We start from the raw sequence: 20189 nt of genomic DNA, 5'->3' as shown, positions 1-20189 counted from the left end.
TGTACACAATGCATGTTACCACAAAACACCGATCAAGTTTGAACTTTGGTAGTGTCATTTTTACCTTTCTAGAGATAAGCCACTTAACAAATGGAAAAGATTGCTGAATTTTTGTTTGTTATGAATCTTATACATAATAAAATTTGTAAGGGTTCCACGGAACCCAGTGTCTCGCCCACTTTTGCTGTAAATCGCGGGCTCAACAAAAATGACGAAAAAAATTAATAAAAATGTTCCTCTTGATATCATCTTATGATTGTAAGAAGCTTCTGTCTAAGTTTGGTAAAAATCTAGGATAGTTTATAAATCTAATGAATGTTTTTGAAAAGTTTAACTGCAAACTGTATGTAATGTTAACTTAAAGAAAATCTAAGTCCATTTAAAAATAAAATACAGAAAAAATGAAGTTATCTTTTTACAAAATTTACTTCTGGATACTATTTTATGATCATAAATAAGCTTCTGTCCAAGTTTGGTACACACCCAAGATAGTTTAAGAAAGTAATTAAAATTTTAAAAACTTTAACCACAGAGTGAATGTAATGTTTTCCCGCAGAAAAACTAAGTCCATTTAAAATTAAAATACGGAAAAAATGGATTTATATTTTTACAAAATTTACTTCTGGATACTATCTTATGATCATAAACAAGCTTCTGTCTAAGTTTGGTACAAACCCAGGATAGTTTAAGAAAGTTATTAAAATTCTAAAAACTTTAACCACAGAGTGAATGTTATGTTTCCCCGCAGAAAAAACTAAGTCTATTTATAAGTAAAATACAGAAAAAATGGAATTTTATTTTTACAAAAAATACTTCTGGATACTATCATATGATCATAAACAAGCCTCTGTCCAAGTTTGGTAGAAATCCAGTATAGTTTAAGAAAGTTATTAAAATTTCAAAAACTTTAACCACAGAGTGAATATTTGTTGACGCCACCGACGACACTGAAGACGACGGAATGTAGGATCACTTAGTCTCGCTTTTTTCGACTAAAGTCGAAGGCTCGACAATAAAATAAGAAGATGTGGTATGATTGCAAATGAGACAACTCTCCACACAGAAGACCAAATAGACATAGAAATTAACAGCTATAAGTCACTGTATGGTCTTCTACAATGAGTGATGCCCATACCATAATGCTTATTACCACAAAACACAGATCAAGTTTGAACTTTTTGTGGCATCACATATATTGTTCTAGAGTTGTGCCCCATTACAATTTCTGTTCTCTAACTTAAGTTTGCCCTAACTTAATTTTATGACTACAATGCTCATTACAGTATTTACCACAAAACTTAGTACAAAGGGTAGTGTCACTTTTACAGTTCTTGAGTTATGTCACTTTATAATGTTATATGCAAGCGGTTTTTGTCCCACACTCCCACATTATATAGTCATGAAGTTGTCAGTTTATTTTCAACTTGTGAGTTTGAATGCCCCTCTCATTTTCCTTGCTTTCCTTGCTACTTCTCTGCACAGCATTATCATCGAAGAGTAACAATGAAGACTAGTCAGCTCAGAATCAGAGTCCTGAATTCTTCCATACTGTGACTTTGTGAACTAGCATCCAACTCGACATATAGTTCTTGTACCTTGTTGGATTTATATTTATATCACAATGTTCTCATTGTGCTATCAGCCACAAACTATTGCAAGACAATATTTGACATAAAATTTGCACTACTCATACTTCTGTGATAAACTATTTCAGATAAAGTCAAAATGAAATAAAAAACAAGAATGTGTACACAGTACACGGATGCCCCACTCACACTATCATTTTCTATGTTTAGTGGACCGTGAAATTGGAATAATTTTTCTAATTTGGCATTAAAATTAGAATGATCTTTTCAAAGGGAACATGTATACTAAGTTTCAAGTTGATTGGACTTCAACTTCATCAAAAACTACCTTGACCAAAAACTTTACCCTGAAGCAGGACAGACGGACGAATGAATGGACAGAAATACGGACGAACGAACGAAAAGACAGACAAACAGACCAGAAAACATGATGCCCCTCTACAATCGTAGGTGGGGCATAAAAACAAACACTTTTTGAATAAATATATTCTGAAGTAGTAAGTTAAAAGATGTAATTATTAAATGGTAACATAATTAGGCACAAATAAAAAGATTTGTATGCTTGCCAATAAAACAAGTCTCCACTTGGTGAGTAACTTAAGATCACCAAATGGATTCAACTATGTGCTTTTTTTTCACTTCTTTGGTCTTTAACATAGCTCCATAGCATTAATGTCTATTATACCTTATTTATACATTTAAAACCACATACAATTAATTTTCATCTTCTACCTACCTTAAACATTTCAGAAGACTTTGGTATGAGATATTCATGCCGCCATAAAAAAAAGTTTGGGCATATAATTAACTCTTGTCAGTCAGTTCATCATTGTTTGTATCTGCCTCTAGTTATGTATGCAACACATGGAATCTCACTTTAAATGCAAAAAGTCCAAATTCTTAATTGAGATTTTTATTTTCAATAAAATAGTATATCTATATAAAAGACAATAATATGTAAAGAAGTCAAAAATAAGTAGAGCTCAGAAATTACAAAATAAATATACAAATGAATATGAAAATACAATTTGGAATGATGGCTTATTCCAAAAAATAAAAACAAAAATAACCAATGAAGAATACACTATACACTTACAACATATTTGGAATATCAAATTTCTAACAAGATAAAAGAATGTCACTAAATACAATCAGGCTAGCTGTCAAAATACTCATCGGTTTACTTATACAAGACAACCTTATGTAATGCCTCTAGAATGAAACAGGTCAATGTTGTTAAAAAGTTGTAATTACCCCAATTTAAGATTTGTAAACAAAAACTCTCTCCTATTAATATTAGACACTTTGCTATTATAACGAATTACCTCATAAAACACCAGTTACAGAATAAAATAATTATGTGAAATTAATTGGCAATGTAAGTTAACAGTTTAATGCAACTTAAACCCATAATCTAAGAGAAAAGGATGCAGATGGGGTTATTTTGTTCAGAGTTACTGCCCTTTATAACTTTGAGAAATGGGGAAAAAAGTAAAATAACAACAAATTCCCAACTCTATGGAAAAGAAAGAGACATATTCAATGAGAAACTTGTACTTTTCATGTGAATACAAAATACTGAAGATTGAAACATCTCTTCCAATATATGAATCTAAACAGAAACATACTTTTTAAATGCATATATAATTCTAAATAGGATTCAAATACTTCAGATTTTTTCGCAACAAAATAAACCATATGGTCATACAAATAATCAAGTCAAATAAAGTACTAAATTTAATCACATCAAACAGCAACATAACTGGGACAAAATATTAACCAAAAATATATTCAACAGCAAAAAATCCGTGTTTGATGTGAACTAAATAAAAAAGAAAAATATTATGCATTCATTCAAAGTATTAACTATCATGTACAATTTCCACAATGCATACCAATAATTTATTAACTCTCAAAACTACAAAATTGCAGAATGCATTATAAAATAACATGAAAACAGAAAAAAATACCTTTCTTGAAAAGATGACTTATCAAATTGTGAAAAATGAATACTGTGAAATTTATAATGTAAGTAGTATACATTTCATACAACACCTTAAAGAGTATATTGAAAGCTGCCATGCATTAGTTGAACAATTTTTTTAAAATATACAGATCTAGTATTACCATACGCAACAAAATAAACCTATAAATTGTGATGGCCCCATATTAACTTCAAAGTAATTTACTAAAATCAAAGTGGTATTCTTGTATCATGTCTCATTTGAACTTTGAAGCTTAGCAGTTTACCTAGTATTGTATGTACATTGTATGTTCCTGTCTCTTTTTCATACTAATTTATATAATAAAATAATTGTTGTAATATAATAATTATAAACTGTTTAATAAACAATGTCCTACACCATGGATATTAACAAGCAATAGCTTAAAATCTTTTAATGTACACCAATCCATTAGATTCTAAAACAAAAATTATAAATTCATTTTTTTAAGTTTTCAGTAACAAACATATCACATTAACAAACCATGGAATATACACCTAACTACATAATACTAATGTAAAGGAATAAAAAGATCCCTAAAAAATATTAAATTTTCCACATTTGATACATAAAATTTCCCACATTTGCAACATTAAATTTTCCACATTTGCAACATTAAATTTCCTACATTTGCAACATTAAACTTCCTACATTTGCAACATCAAATTTCCTACATTTGCAACATTAAATTTCCTACATTTGCAACATTAAATTTTTCACATTTGCAACATTAAATTTCCCACATTAGCAACATTAAATTTCTTACATTTGCAACATTAAATTTTCCACATTTGCAACATTAAATTTCCCACATTAGCAACATTAAATTTCTTACATTTGCAACATTAAATTTTCCACATTTGCAACATTAAATTTTCCTACATTTGCAACATTAAATTTCCTACATTTGTAACATTAAATTCCCACATTGGCAACATTTGTTGACTTCTGGAAGACGATTTCATTATTCAATTACACTTCTTCGTAATAATCCTTTAGCCTACTGAGAACTTTTATACATCACACCAGACACAGTATTAATGAGGCCAGCTACATTTATACGGAGCAGGTGATGGTCCTTGTAGACATTTAAATTTCTCACAGCCAGGTGGAGACCAGTTCTGAAAAATAATATTTTCTATTTTTAACAACAGTTTATAATCTTTATATTGTGATGAAATTTTAGTTTTAAAGTCCATCAATCTATAGCTTTATACTAGTTTAAAAAGTTAAGAACTTTTAGTAATGATAATCAAATTATAAAAGGGAAATAATTAATATTAATATATAAAATTGAAAAAATCCTATTTAACTGTTTAGTTTGAATATGATGTAGGGCTAAATACATTTTTTTTTTTAATTTTGAGCATTATTTTTCAAATGGTTAATTTTTTCTGTGTCATTTGGTTTATTGTTGAGGGTTGTCTCATTGGCAATCATACAACATGTCCTTATGTTTATATTATCAGTTAAAGGTAATATAGGGTGCATTTCTTTATAACACAAATGATGCAAATGACTAAGCGCGCACATGTTTTGATAATTTTTTTCTAACAGACGTTTGCAAAGTTTACATAAACTTTGACAAACTATGCAATTGCTAAAGATGCGTCTACGGTTTGTCGTTGGTCATTTGTGAGTATAAACGCTGCATTTGTTTCTAACTTGAACTTGGTGAAACGATATATTTTTTCTACATTTGTAAAGAAACTGTTTACTAACATTATATGCATGCTTAATTGAAAGTTCAAACAGGGTCAGTAAAGACTTATTAAACGTTGTATTTGTTTTCTTAAGAAAACAACAACAAATGCCACATAACGTTTACAAAATTTTGATTAGAAAGAATAAGGCAATAACCCCCAAACTCAATCCTAGCATTCCTCTTGTGATAAGGAACTTTGCAGCCCAAGTATGACAAAATAGTTTTTTTAAACCTTAACATGCATTGTTAATATGGGCGCAGGACATTTAAGCGAAAACTTTTGAATTACAAGAGGACATTTGAGCACTGACATATGAGCCCATTTTAGCGCCGGATCAATCCGTTCACCTGTCTTTTCGATATCCCATTTTAGAGAAAACTTACCTGGTTGAATAATACTCACTAAGCTTAGGGCAGAATTTCAGTGTAATTCAAAGTGAACAAATAATGGTTCAGAGACGTTCCATGCCCATTATATTCAGCGCTAAAATGGGTTATACTTTGGTGCTAAAACGTCATATTTTTTTCGCTCAAATGTCCTATCACTGCGCTAAAATGTCCTCCGACGGTTAATATACCAACCATAACAGATCTGTCACACATGTTGAGCTGAGGTTTCCCTGGTACTAGGTTCTTTTTGTGTTTATTTACTTGCTCCATTAATACAGGCATAACTTTTTTGTATTCTTCTGAATTTGGTCTGAAATTTAAAACACACCATAATATTTTTTACAACAAATATATTGGAAAAGTAAAATTCAGGTCTGAAAACAAATGCTTTGCCTAAAGTTCTATGTTCATCTGTTCTTTTCTTTTTTTAGTTTTTTTTAAATTTCCAACCATTATTCTAAAGAAAATTTTGTGTACGTAACTATCTTATAATGTTTAACATAGTAAATGTGCAGACCTTATCATATACTTTTCACCAGGATCTCTGCCGATGTGAACCAATAATGGCTGGTTTGTGTTATTCATCTGTTCATGAGTAGTGACACCTTCAATTTCTTCACCTGGACAAAAATTTATTCCCTACAACAAAAACCACAATGTATTAATAAATACAACATTCAGATGCTCCCCAGGGTGCAGCTTTATACAACCGTAGTGGTCAAACCCTGAAATGTTGGGGCAAGTATGGACACAACATTCAAGCTTGAAACAGTTCTGAAGTCGGATTGCGATCAAATTTTGGACATAATATAGGTTTCTGACACAAAACAAATGTCAAGTCTAATCTAATGTAATACTACACATGCAATTACAGAATTCTTCTTGAAACTTTTCAAATATTTGAAATTTGTTAAATTATGAACAACAAGAGTGCACACACTGAAATGTCTCGCCTTCTTTACTAATCCTTGATACTATCTTGATAGACCTAAATATAAAGCTTTATTACAACTGTCACATAAACTCAACATTAACCAAGAAAATGAAACATTGATCAACGAACCATGAAAATGAGGTCAAGGTCTGATGAACCATGCCAGGCAGACATGTACAGCTAACAATTCTTCAATATTACAAATATAGTTGACTTATTGCTTATAAATAATGAAAAACAGACCAAAACACAAACACTTAAAACTTAGCAATGGACTGTGAAAATGAGGTCAAGATCAAATGAAACCTGTGTAACCAACATATAGATCATAAAATATTTCCATATACCAAATATAGTTGACCTAATGCATAAAGTATTAGAAAAATAGACCAAAACTAAAAAACTTAACTTTGACCATTGAACCATGAAAATGAGGTCAAGGTCAGATGACACCTGTCAGCTAGACATGTACACCTGACACTCATTCCATACACCAAATATAGTAGACATATTGCATATAGTATAAGCAAAACAGACCAAAACACAAAAACTTAACTATAACCACTGAACCATGAAAATGAGGTCAAGGTCAGGTGACACCTGCCAGTTGGACATGTACACCTTATAGTCCTTCTATACACCTAATATACTAGACCTATTGCTTATAGTATCTGCGATATGGACTTGACCACGAAAAACTTAACCTTGTTCACTGATCCATGAAATGAGGTTGAGGTCAAGTGAAAACTGTCTGACAGGCATGAGGACCTTGCAAGGTACGCACATACCAAATATAGTTATCCAATTACTTATAATAAGAGAGAATTTAACATTACAAAAAAATCTTAACTTTTTTTTCAAGTAGTCACTGAACCATGAAAATGAGGTCAAGGACATTGGACATGTGACTGACGGAAAGTTCGTAACATGAGGCATCTATAAACAAAGTATGAAGCATACAGGTCTTCTACCTTCTAAAATATAAAGCTTTTAAGATCACTATCCCTATGTCGAGCTTTCTGCAACAAAAGTTGCAGGCTCGACAAAAATTGAACCCCTTAAAAAAATTGGAACACCCAAACTTTTTGACCCCCCCCCCCTTTTTGGAGCAATTATCCCAAAACTTGATCCCAGACTTTCCATTGTAGTATATGGGACTTAATAGAACAATTTCAGAGAGATCCATACAATTAAACACAAGTTATTGGTCCTTAATTTCTATAAGAATGAGGCAATAACCCCCAAACTCAATCCCAGCCTACCTTTTGTAATAAGAAACTTTGTAGTAGCATGCCAGAGAAATCCATACACTTACACACAAATTATTGTCCAGAAACTACAAAAATGCTTGTTTTTAACCTATTTTGGGCCCTAAATTTCTAAACTGTTGACACCATAGACCCCAAAATGAATCCAAACCTTTTACATGTGGTATTTAACATTATGGTACAATTTCAGAGCTATTGAAATACCTATACACAAGTTATTATCCTAAAAGTAGAAAATGCTTGTTTTGGTGCCCTTTTTTGGCCCCTAATTCCTAGACAGGTGGGACCATCATCCCCCAAAATCAACCCTAACCTTCCTTTTGTGGTATTGAACCGTCTAATTAAATTTCAAAGTGATCTAATCACGTAAACTAAAGATATTGTTGAAGCCTCAACAAAAATCATCAAAATTGGAAGAAGAAAAAATAATGTTGTCAGTTGACCAAAAAAACAAAGTTATTTTATAAAGAAAAACAGGGGTACACTGCAGAACTATACGTACTCACTGCATTAAATTCTTTCATTGAGTTAGTCCATGTCCAAAGATGTGCCTTATACAAGCCAACTCTTACTGCCATAAGCTCATTCCCTCGATAATAAAACAATGGCCTGTAAAATAAATTGCAACTATCATATACATTTTTAAATTGTAAGAAAAAGTAATTTATGAGGTGCTACTTTTCATGGATTCCACCGTTAATAAAACCATTAAATTTGTTCCCTAGTCAGATTTATCATAAGGAAAGCTGCCTTTAAAATCTATTAAATAATGAAAAACAATATTTTTTTACAAATAAAATTGAATCAATTAATGAAAATATTTTATTATAATAAAAATTGATTGTCCATTTCACAAACCTATCTTTGACTGTATTGTTAAGTAAGACATCCTTCAGACTAATTCCATCCACTTCTCTGTCTGTAGGTATAGATCCTCCTGCTAACTCAATGAAAGTTGTGTACAAATCCATCAGAGAACCAACTTGATGAGATACCTGTATCAGAATCAATGTTGTGTTCAATAAACATATTAACAATTTAGGGCACATAACACTGGGCCTAAAATAACATTTAAGTTCATCAGTTATGCTTAGGACCAAATAATTTGAACATCAAATTCATCTGGCAGCTTTTCCGTGGGTTTAAGTCTCAGGTTACCATTTTATCAAGGGTTCTCTGTCCAATCAGAAGAAATATTCAGAGACACAAATCATAATGTGGATTCATTTATTTTCGTGGGTACATGTACCAATTTTTGTGGTTTGAGGAACACTTGCATATTTGTGGTTATTTAGTTTTGTGGTTTTGTCAAAGCCTGCATCTATTCCTTTAGAAAATTTATAATTAATTGAAAATTTAAATTTGCGGTTTCCCTGTACCCTTGAAACCCATGTGAATCCACAGTAACATGTATAAATAATTATAAACTGGTATTTTACAAGAGACAGTACGGGGATAATGTTATACTTTGCACTTAAATTTCTTCAGCACCAAAAATTGGCAGCACCAACATTGAACAACCTAGCACACTGCAATTCAAAAAATTGACTCAATCATGAAGCCTCCTGGTTATTAACAAAGTGATATGTGTCTCTGCTTTTTAGTAGATTTATTTTACCATTTAATGTTATTTCAGATACATGTAGATAAAAGAATACCAATCGATGCCACCAACCTTTCCTGGTTGAACAACTCCAGGCCACCAGGCAATCGTTGGCTCTCTCATACCACCTTCAAATGTTGTTTGTTTCCCACACAAGAAAGGACCATTGCTTCCACCTTAACAAAATATTGGTACATCATCTGATTTTGTAGAAATTCTTAAAACACCCAACACTTTAGAGACTGCTGCAGAAAATTTATCAATTTATATGTTTCGGTGACTGGTGATGGTGCCTTAACACTGAATCATGGAGATTAATTAACTTTCTGCAGCATTCCCTCCAGTGTTGTTGTTATTAAACTTTCTACATTTTATGTTCTTCATCATAACAACCCTGCATACCCAAGGTATCCACTTCAAGGACTCTATTGTACTACATATTTACCAGGCATTGGTTCACTTTTGTATGTAAATCATTTGATATTTTTACTAGTTGCCTTGCATGTTATAAAGTGTATTTGTTTCACAGGAATTATTTCACAGTTTGTGTTTAGCTCATTATAATATGGTATTTTTTCATATCAGTTATGTAATGGTTTTTCATTTGTGATAAAACAGTCATATGGTATGCAAAAAGGTGCATAGATTCTTGAGATCAAAATCTAGAAATATCTTAACCTTTATCAAATATAAACATGTACCTACCACCTGTTTTGGCATAAGTAGCAGCTCCATTGTCAGAAGAGAAGAATACTACAGTATTTTTATCTACACCATTATCAATCAACGACTGTAAAATCTGTCCTACAGAATAATCAAGTTCCTTAACTGCATCTCCATACCTAAAACAGTCAATATACATTGTATTATGCTAGTTTACCAGGTTAATTGTTTGACTCACTTGTTGATTGAAATGATATTATCCTCAGTTTCTCAAACCATTTGCAAACTCAACAAAATAAAGTAAATCTATTAATAACATCCTTAACATCTTGCTAAACCTAACGCTTTGTTGCATCTGAAATTGTTCTTGAATTTTAGCTTTATGTCTCAAAATGTCATACATTTAAGGACAAAAAGGTCATCATTTTGTGATCTATCCATTTATTATATTTAAATATGAGCAACAAAGCTTCCCCAAAAAGTTTTTTTACCAAAAAATAATTCATAAAGATATGATGTGACAAAGATATTAATTTGGGTTACTAAGGCTAACATTTAAATTTTACCCCATCTTAACTCTTTTAGGTAAACATGTAAATTACTATGTCACACCTTCAAATAATCACTCCAAACATAATATTATATTACAGAAAGGCATGATTAAAAAAATATAAGTAAACTTGCAGTCCTCTATTACTTGTCCCTAGGAAATTTGATGAGGCATATAAAGGATCATGTGTTGCATCAGCAGCCCAGTACAAAAAGAATGATTCCTTCTTCGCTGCTTGTTTCTTTATAAACTTCTGAGCTTCCTTTAAAGAAAGTTGTAAAACAAATTATGAAATGCTTGATTAGCAAAGGTTCTATTTTTGAAGGATTGCAGTTTTCTGGACTTTCACTGTAATTATTTATTCCATTTATGCATAGTGTAATTATTTATTTTTTTATATTAAATGCAAGGAGTAAATGCTTCAGCAAACTTTGGTTTTAAATTTATTACTACACATGAATATACTTACATTTAAATACATCTTAGTTAAGTTTGATTCCCCAGTTTTCCTGTCAATTGCAAATTCTTCATAGTATCTAAATGTTAAAATAAAAAGTGTCATGAATAAAATGAGAATAAATCAACTGTTAAATTCTTGATATGTTTTCCAAATTAACATTACACTTCTCTTTCAACAAGATCATCAACAAAATTCATTATCATGGAAATTTAGTCTTGAATTATCTCCCTTTGCCTTTGGCCATAGATTTCTATAAAAAAAAGGGGGGGTACCTCCTATATTTTTAGTGGTATGAGTGTGCCGCAAAACAGGGTAGCTTTTTAATGCTCTGCTGGTGAGAACAGGGTCTAGTTTTAAACAAAGTATTTGTATAGAACAGAATCTCTTATTTTACTGTTTAAGGAATACAGTCTAGAACCCAGGTTAGAACTGCATCTATTTTATATGGTCTAGAACTGGGTATACATTTCTGAGCGTGTATAGAACAGGGTATGTTTTTCGATATTTTTGTTGAGAACAGGGTATGTTTTTCAATGTTTTCTGGTTAGAACATAGTATGATTTGGCAAGTGCTGTGGGCACATATATATCCTAAAAGATAGTTAGTAACCCACCCAGGAAAAAAACCAGCAACTCCATCAATTGTTTAACTGTGATTATTACAAAAAATATACATAAGTTCCAATTTCATTTTCTCTCTTTATTGCTTTATTGAAACAAAAAACAAAATAAATAATTGATGATAATATAATTTGGCTTATTTAATTTCAGATTACACCAACTATAAATGGCTCTATTACAAATCTTATAGGAAGTTATAGTTCAGGAATAAAAAAAGTTTTACAATACATGACTTTCAACATTCTGCTTGCTTTTTTTTTAATTCTTGGCTATCCTTAAAGTTAGTGACCTACCTGCCAGCCATTTCAGCATCTTTATAAACTGGTATATTTGGTGTATCAATGTCATTATAGGGTCCAAAATGACAGTTGGGTGCACCAAACCATTCATCAAAACCGTGCTTCAATGGATGATATTGTGGCCTGTGACCTAAATGCCTGTCATTGTAAAATACATGTTTTTTTTTCTTAGATTCAGTTAAATTGTTGTCTGTGACCTAAACATTTGTAATTTACGGCCTTTTTTAAATATCTTCAATGACAAGGAGTATGTGATCTTGGTGCCTATCATTCAAGAAAAACAAATTGTTTCCATCTTTGGTAATATTGTAGTTTGTGACCTATAGCTAAAAGCCTGATAGTAAAATAGCATATTTCTTTGGAAACAAGAGTGTACACACTTTAAAATACCTTGCCTGGTTTATTATTGAAGACTGCATGTTGACCTGTGAATGTCTTTTGGTTTTCCAAGTGTATGGGGTAAGGCAAAAAACACTAGTTCTATGTTTACTATCTAGAGCTTTAGCTGAGATGTTTTATAAGTGACTTCATCACTATATACATAGAGAGATTACACAATTCAACCCTTTAATCTATTGCACCTTTACAGGTATTTATTAAGAACATTGGTACCATATTAAGAAATCAAAAGATATAAGTTTCCATACCATTTTCCAATAAGTTTGTTTCTATATCCAAGCTTCTTGAGAACTTCTGGCAACAAAATCTCAGAATCTGGTATCCCACCTGTTATTATCTGAGGTGTATAAGCTGAAACCAGAACATTGATATAAGTTAACGTGGATTTTATTTTATTTAAAATCTTTAAAAAAAAGTGTGATTATTTCTTTCACATAAAATGACAAACCACATTTTTTTATATTTTTATATCATTTACAAAATGATGTAAATATCCTATAAATAAAGCTGATATTGATGATGTAAACAATTTTAAGATATCAAATTCATTCCTTTAGTATAAATTTCAAAACATCATATTTTTTTGGTTCTGTTTGATATCTAGATAGTATTAACAATTAGAGACCTTTCAGATATTGTAGTTCTTAATCATCAGCACATATTATATCACAGAAAGTGTTAAAAACTTAAACATATTATAAAACAGCATCGCTTAGTAACTTTTTTTCAAAACAATGGTGCTTTTTGTTTTCTTTTGGTTTGTTATAACTCATGAGAGGAATAAAGTTACTTCAGAACAGCCTTACCATTTCTAGCATGTGCATTAGTTGTGTAGAATCCATTCCTTATAGGTAACCGTCCTGACAGTAATGCTGCTCTGGCTAAATAAAACAAGAGGCTCTCAAGAGCCTGAATCGCTCACCTTAATTTTTTGGTTAAATCTCTCAATGATTATTTTGGCTTTTCAATTTATTTAAATGTTCTTTGAATTGTCCTATTTTCTTCAAAAGCAAAAAAAATTAAAAAATTCTCCTATGTTCTATTTTAGCCATAGGAGCTATGTTTCTTGACATACAAGGAAATAAGATATTAAATTTATACTAGATACTCTGAAACTCATTTAGCCTAAGTTTGGCTGAAATTGATACAGCAGTTTCAAAGGAGAAGATTTTTTAAAGTAAGTCAACATGATGAACAAATTGTGAAAAAAGTCTTTAAAGGGCAATTACTCCTTAAGGGGTCAATTGACAATTTTGGTCAAATTGACTTATTTGTAGATCCTGCTTTGCTTAACATTTTTGCTATTAACAGTTTATCTGTATCTATAATAATATTCAAGATAATAACCAAAAACTGCAAAATTTCTTAAAAATCATCAATTCAGGGGCATTGTACCTGAACAACCAGTTACCCAATCCGGCTGAAAATTTCAGGACAGGTAGACCTTGACCTAATAAATACTTTTACTTCTTGTCTTATTTGCTCTAAATGCTGGAGTTTTTGAGATATAAGCCAAAAACTGCATTTTATCCTGTGTTCTATTTTTAGCCATGACGGCCATGTTTTTTTACGAAAAAGAAAATAAAACACAGACTTTATTTTATACACCCTACTGATCATTCAGTTGAAGTTTGGTTGAGTAGTTTTAGAGGAGAAGATTTTTTAAAGTTAGCAAATATGATGAACTAATTGTGAAAAATTGTCATTAAAGGACAGTAACCCCTTAAGGGGTCAATTGACAATTTTGGTCATATTAACTTATTTGTAGATCTTACTTTGCTGATCATTTTTGCTGTTTGCAGTTTATCTTTATCTATAATAATATTCAAGATAATGACCAAAAACTGCAAAATTTCCTTAAAATTACCAATTAAGTGGCAGCAACCCAACAATGGATTGTTTGATTCATCTGAAAATTTCAGGGCTGATAGATCTTCATTGTTGACCTAATTAACCATTTATACCCCAAGTCAGATTTGCTCTAAATGCTTTCGTTTTTGAGATATAAGCCAAAAACTGCATTTGACCCCTATTTTCTATTTTTAGCAATGGCGACCATGTTTGTTGATAGATCAAAACTTCGGATACAATTTATAAACTAGATACCCTAAGGAACATTCAGTTAAAGTTTGGAAGTATTTGGCCTAGTAGTTTCAGAGGAGAAGATTCTTGAAATAGTTTACGACCACAGACGACGACAGACGACAGACGACGGACGACGACGGACGCCAAGTGATGGCATATGCTCACTTGGCCCTTCGGGCCAGGTAAGCAAATAAATAATATGTTATTATCATTCACTTTTACTGTTTATAAAAAAAGCTGTTAATTTTTAAAACCTCAAAATAAAAGGTCTCACAATTACAATGTTTCTTTATGAAAGATTTGACATGAAACTTTAGGAGTTAATATACATGCTATAAAAATAAAATTATGAGTATTACTGAATTCAAATGATTCAAACCATCAATGAATGCAATGTCTTAAATAACATGTCATACGGCTTTAGCAAAATGTTTAAGTTAACAATGTGTTATTTATATTTAAAATTTGATAACTATGTAACAACACATTTCAGTCAAAAAGGTAATGTTCAGCATCTAATGTTTATTCTCATTATTGAACAAAAGAATACTTAAACTTTTCTGTAGACTACTACTGTTGATTTCCTTAAATACAAATGTACTTATATTCTAGTTTACATGTTACCTTCTTGTACAACTTACAAGGTGAACACAAAGGATTAGCTGAATAAAAGTCAGGAAAGATCATTCCTTCAGCAGCCATTTTGTCAAGAAACGGTGTTTCCTTGTTGGGTTCTCCAAACACCCCAAGGTCACCCCATCCCATCTGCAATGAAATAAAACTAAATTAAGGATACTGTTGTAACAAAAACAAAACATATTAAATGACTGTAACAGTATAAAGAAATCATGTGTACCACTAATATTTTCATATAATTAAAATTGAAATGTAATTAGTGATTTTTTTAAATTCAACAATAATAACAAAAACTTTGAGACATTAACAAAGTCTTAACTGCACAGAAAAATTGAAATGGCTATTTGGATTTAAAAGGCTTTTGCATGTTTGTTTTTCCATTATCAACAGATTTCTTATGTGTTAAGTTCTACATTTATTTTTTATCATTTTTTTTTTTGTAAGTTTAACTGTTGGAAAATTTGGTGTTGCAAAATCTTCTTTTGCATTTACTAAAGAGCTTGCCATAGTAAATGTTGTTGAAGACTCTGTGTTGACCACTTGATGTCTTTTGATTATAAGTGTTAATTTTTGGATGCTACATGTATATGATTTACATTAATTGTAAATTAATTTTAGTCTAGCATTGCAATTATTAATCACTAAATACATGTACAACAGGGAATAAATTTCATTTCATTTTCAAATATTCATCTTTTTGCGTGCCTTTGGATTGATTTTGTCTCTGATTTTGATTAATACTTGTCTGGAAATTCATGAAATGTTTGCCACTGACATTTAGCACTCATTAGGTAAACAACAAGCAAATAACAAGCAAATAACAAGCAAAATATATCCTTTATTTTTATGGTAATCATGCAGTATATAGTCCTGTAGGTTCTTATCCCATTCTAATGCTATAATATTGGGCACATGGACATCTTGTTGGGTTTTTAAAATGTTTAAAATATGAAAAATTCTTTTTTTGTTAGCCAATCTAAAATTTGCATAAAAAGGTGGCTTAATGTTTATATTTCTCACTGTCATGACTGTGATCAGATTTCATAAAATTTAAGGTAAATAATGAAGTGAAATTTTAGATGTTAGTTTGTGTATTATATTAAATGTCACCAAAGTACAGTTAAATACTAGTACTACACTATGTGTTGTGTGTACTATATATTTACTACATTCATTCATACATTCATTCATTCATTCATTGACGGACAGTTAGAAAAGACTTTACTCTATATACTACTCTGCACGAAGTTATTGTGCATGCAACCCCGCCACTTTTTCTAGAATTATATATACCGTGAACTCTTACTAATGCGAGTTTCACACACTTTAGCACGCACACTACATGAGGAACACCTAACTTTTTCCCTACTTTTAGGTAAGCACATTTTCTTTTAGGCATACCTGCCAAGTTTTCAAAATTACCATGGGGGTTTCGCATGCAAGATGGCTGCCTTACTCCAAAAAAACTTCAAGGGGGCCCTCAAATACTGTGTTATGTTGTTTTTTGGCTTCTTCTTACTTTTATAAGCCGCAATTCATTGTAAAATTAATTGTTTTGTTAAAATTGTGGACACAATTGCTCTTTAAAAATTTCAATTTGGGAGCCTCTATGGGGGAAATCCCCCTCAAATAGTGACAGTTGGCAGGTATGTTTAGGCCTTATCATGCATGTACTTCTATCCAATTCATAGTTCAATTTATAAGGAAACTTCAAGTTAACATTTGAAATAATTATGTACTTACAGTGTGAAATAAATGGTTTGCTACATGTTATTTAGTCACAATATTCAACGCCCTATTAAGAAAGACCAAGTGGTCTTTTACCCTGTGACATAGATATAAATTTAAACTATGAGATGATGTGCTATGATTGCCAATGGGACATCGATCTCTCCACCAGTCAAAATGATGTTGAGGTAAACATTATAAGTAAAATTGCTACACGATTTTTGGTGAGTCATTAAGAAATATGTCATTGGGTTGCCTATTTAAAGTAAAAACAGCAAAATAATTGAAAAGAAAATTTCAGAAAAACCAAAAGACAAGAGTGCACACGCTGAAATGTCTCGCCTTCTTTACTATTCATTGATATTATGTTGATAGTCCAACTGTCACATAAACTTAACATTAACCAAGATAGCTACACAAAGACCAATGAACCATGAAAATATGGTCAAGGTCAGATGAACCATGTCAGGCAGACATGTACAGCTTACAATGCTTCCATACAACAAATATAGTTGACCTATTAAAAATAGAAAAATAGACCAAAACACAAAAACTTAACATTGTGCAATGAACTGTGAAATTGAGGTCATGGTCAAATAAAACCTGCGGGACTGACATATAGATCATAAAATATTTCCATTCACCAAATATAGTTGACCTTTGGCATATAATATTAAATAAAAAGACCAAAACTCAAAAACTTAACTTTGACCACTGAACCATGAAAATGAGGTCAAGGTCAGATGACATCTACCGCTAGACATGTACACCTTACAATCATTCCATATAACAAATTAAGTAGACCTATTGCATAAAGTATGTCAGAGAAAAACACACCAAAACACAAAAACTTAACTATAACCACTGAACCATAAAAATAAGGTCAAGGTCAGATGACACCTGCCAGTACACATGTTCACCTTACAGTCCTTCCATACACCGAATATACTAGCCCTATTGCTTATAGTATCTGAGATATTGACTTGACCGACAAAACTTAACCTTTTCACTGATCCATGAAATGAGGTCAAGGTCAAGTGAAAACCGACTGACGGGCATGAGGACCTTGCAAGGAACGCACATACCAAATATAGTAATCCTATTACTTATAATAATAGAGAATTCAACATTACAAAAAATCTGAACTTTTTTTTCAAGTGGTCACTGAACCATGAAAATGAGGTCAAGGACATTGGACATGTGACTGACGGAAACTTCATAACATGAGGCATCTATATACAAAGTATGAAGCATCCAGGTCTTCCACCTGCTAAAATATAAAGCTTTTAATAAGTTAGCTAACGCTGCCGCCGCTGCCGGATCACTATCCCTATGTCGAGCTTTCTGCAACAAGAGTTGCAGGCTCGACAAAAATGAATATACCCCTCCCCCTTTTTTTAGAGTACATATGTTCAGTATAGGACTAATGTAGTATGATGCAATTAAACCTGATAAATATGGATATATTTGTTTGGTGGAAAATATCTTATCTTATTTCTATCTTATCATATTGGTCCCAGATTGTGTTGATCATTCTGAATTTCAGAATAGCTATTATCTTTTCAGCAGAAAAAAATACAGATGGATACCCCTTCATAACTTACATCATCCATAAGCAATATGACAAAATTTGGTTTTCCATCTACAACACCAGCAATCATAAAACAGGTACAATAATAGAAAGTTATGAAAAGTTTCAAGCAAGCCGCCATCCTGCTGTCATGTGACAAATCGATATCACATGATTTTAACAAAAAACAGAGATGGTGTTGCAGTTATTTCCCTTTTATCATAAAAATAATTTGGATCATTTTTTGTTTTTTGAAAAAAAAACTATAAAGTCATTTCTACCTTAGGAATAGATTACCTTAGCTGTATTTGGCCCTACTTTTAGGCACAGGTATTTGGGGAATGGACCCCCCTTTTTTTTGGACCTCACTAAAATAAAATTTTGGCGTTTTATTTATTCATTTAAAATATTGTAATCGACTAGCAATGGATTGTTGAGACTTGATATATGTTTATACAATGTAGAAAATTGTAAATTTTGATTAGAGCGTCACCGATGAGTCTTTTGTAGACGAAACGCGCCTCTGGCGTAAATATAAAAAAAATAATCCTGGTATCTATGATGAGTTTATTTGATTTGTCTTATGAAAGGTCATGATAGCTACCTATTTCCTAATTCTTTTTTAAAAGCTTTCTTTTAAAACCGTCTTTGTTCTTTTCTTTTACATATGATATGTTCTTGTCTTTTTCTTGTCTTTTGAAAACTACATATTTTCGTGTCTTTTGAAAGCAACATATTTTCGTGTCTTTTGAAAGCTACATACTTTCTTGTCTTTTGAAAGCTTCTCATGTTATGTCTCCAAGTCTTGAAAGCAACATATTTTCGTGTCTTTTGAAAGCTACATATTTTCTTGTCTTTTGAAAGCTTTCTATTTTCATGCCTTTTGAAAGCTAAATATTTTCTCGAACTTTGAAAGCTAAATATTTTCGTGTCTTTCATGGCTTCCTTTTTCCCAGTCCTTAGATGGCCTCTTTTTTCCTGTCTTTTAATGCTTCCTGGTTTCCTGCATTCCTGTTTTCCTGCATGTCTTTTTTATAGCTTCCAATTTTCGAGGCTTTTTAAAGCTTCCTATTTTCCGTTTTTCTTAAAGCTTCATATTTTCCTGTCTTTTAACTGAATTTTTAATGTTTTTGGCAGTTCAAGTATATTTTATCTGATTTAGCGTGAACTACTTTCAACAAAAAAGGTAATGCATAGAACCTAGTACAAGGCCCTCCTTTGGGGTATTTTGGTTTAGTGCTTAGTTTCTTTTGTCATCTATTCTGACATCGGATTCGGATTTTCATTAGAACTGAGTTTTACTGTGCGTATAACTATGTGTTTCTTTATTCTACATTGGCTAGAGGTATATAAGGGAAGGGTTTTAAGATCATATAAAACATGTTTAACCCCGCCACATGTTTTCGCCTGTCCCAAGTCAGGAGCCTCTGGTCTTTGTTAGTCTTGTTGGTTTTTTTTTTCTTTAATTCATTTATATGTTTAGTGTTATGTCCATTTTCACTGAACTAGTACACAATTTTATTTAGGGGCCGCTGAGGACTACCTCGGGGTGCGGGATTTTCTTGTTGCGTTGAAGACCCATTCATTGCCCCCGGGTGGCTTACGGCTGTTGCCTGCTCTTTGGTCGGGTTGTTGCCAGCTCTTAGGTCGGGTTGTTGCCAGCTCTTTGGCATATTCCCCATCTCCATAC

General features: G+C 31.7%; 1 protein-coding gene across 2 annotated transcripts; it reads right to left on the bottom strand.

Moving 5' to 3' along the window:
• Positions 1-3693: 3693 nt before the first annotated feature.
• On the bottom strand, positions 3694-18649 carry LOC134721780 (N-acetylgalactosamine-6-sulfatase-like). 2 transcript variants are annotated; one of them, XM_063584994.1, is made up of 14 exons: positions 18534-18649; positions 15207-15330; positions 13287-13361; positions 12729-12831; positions 12076-12219; positions 11172-11238; positions 10837-10964; positions 10195-10331; positions 9562-9665; positions 8745-8881; positions 8393-8495; positions 6202-6323; positions 5877-5994; positions 3694-4710 (listed from the first exon to the last, which is right to left on the bottom strand). In XM_063584994.1, the coding sequence occupies exons 1-14, from the start codon at positions 18639-18641 to the stop codon at positions 4627-4629; spliced, it is 1554 nt and encodes a 517-aa protein (XP_063441064.1). In that variant the 5' UTR covers positions 18642-18649; the 3' UTR covers positions 3694-4626. The 2 variants fall into 2 exon arrangements, 1 of the variants encoding a protein (XP_063441064.1); XR_010107925.1 differs by lacking the exon at positions 3694-4710 and having other exon boundaries at positions 5883-5994; positions 8389-8495.
• Between the last annotated feature and the right edge of the window lie 1540 nt (positions 18650-20189).

Source organism: Mytilus trossulus, chromosome 6 (genome assembly GCF_036588685.1).
Source record: "Mytilus trossulus isolate FHL-02 chromosome 6, PNRI_Mtr1.1.1.hap1, whole genome shotgun sequence".
Classification (NCBI taxonomy): Eukaryota; Metazoa; Mollusca; class Bivalvia; order Mytilida; family Mytilidae; genus Mytilus; species Mytilus trossulus.
Note: the sequence above shows the minus strand (reverse complement) of the source record. Positions and strands in the feature narration are given on the sequence as shown.

What these genes read in the sequence shown, in the direction of transcription:
- LOC134721780 (XM_063584994.1), bottom strand. Translation starts at nt 18,641, where the DNA reads ATGGCGGCTTGCTTGAAACTTTTCATAACTTTCTATTATTGTACCTGT. An exon ending in TAATCCTTTGTGTTCACCTT is followed by an intron (nt 13,362 to 15,206) that starts GTAAGTTGTACA and finishes TGTTTTATTTAG; the next exon opens with CCAGAGCAGCATTACTGTCA. An exon ending in GAGTTGTTCAACCAGGAAAG is followed by an intron (nt 8,882 to 9,561) that starts GTTGGTGGCATC and finishes ATTCTGATACAG; the next exon opens with GTATCTCATCAAGTTGGTTC.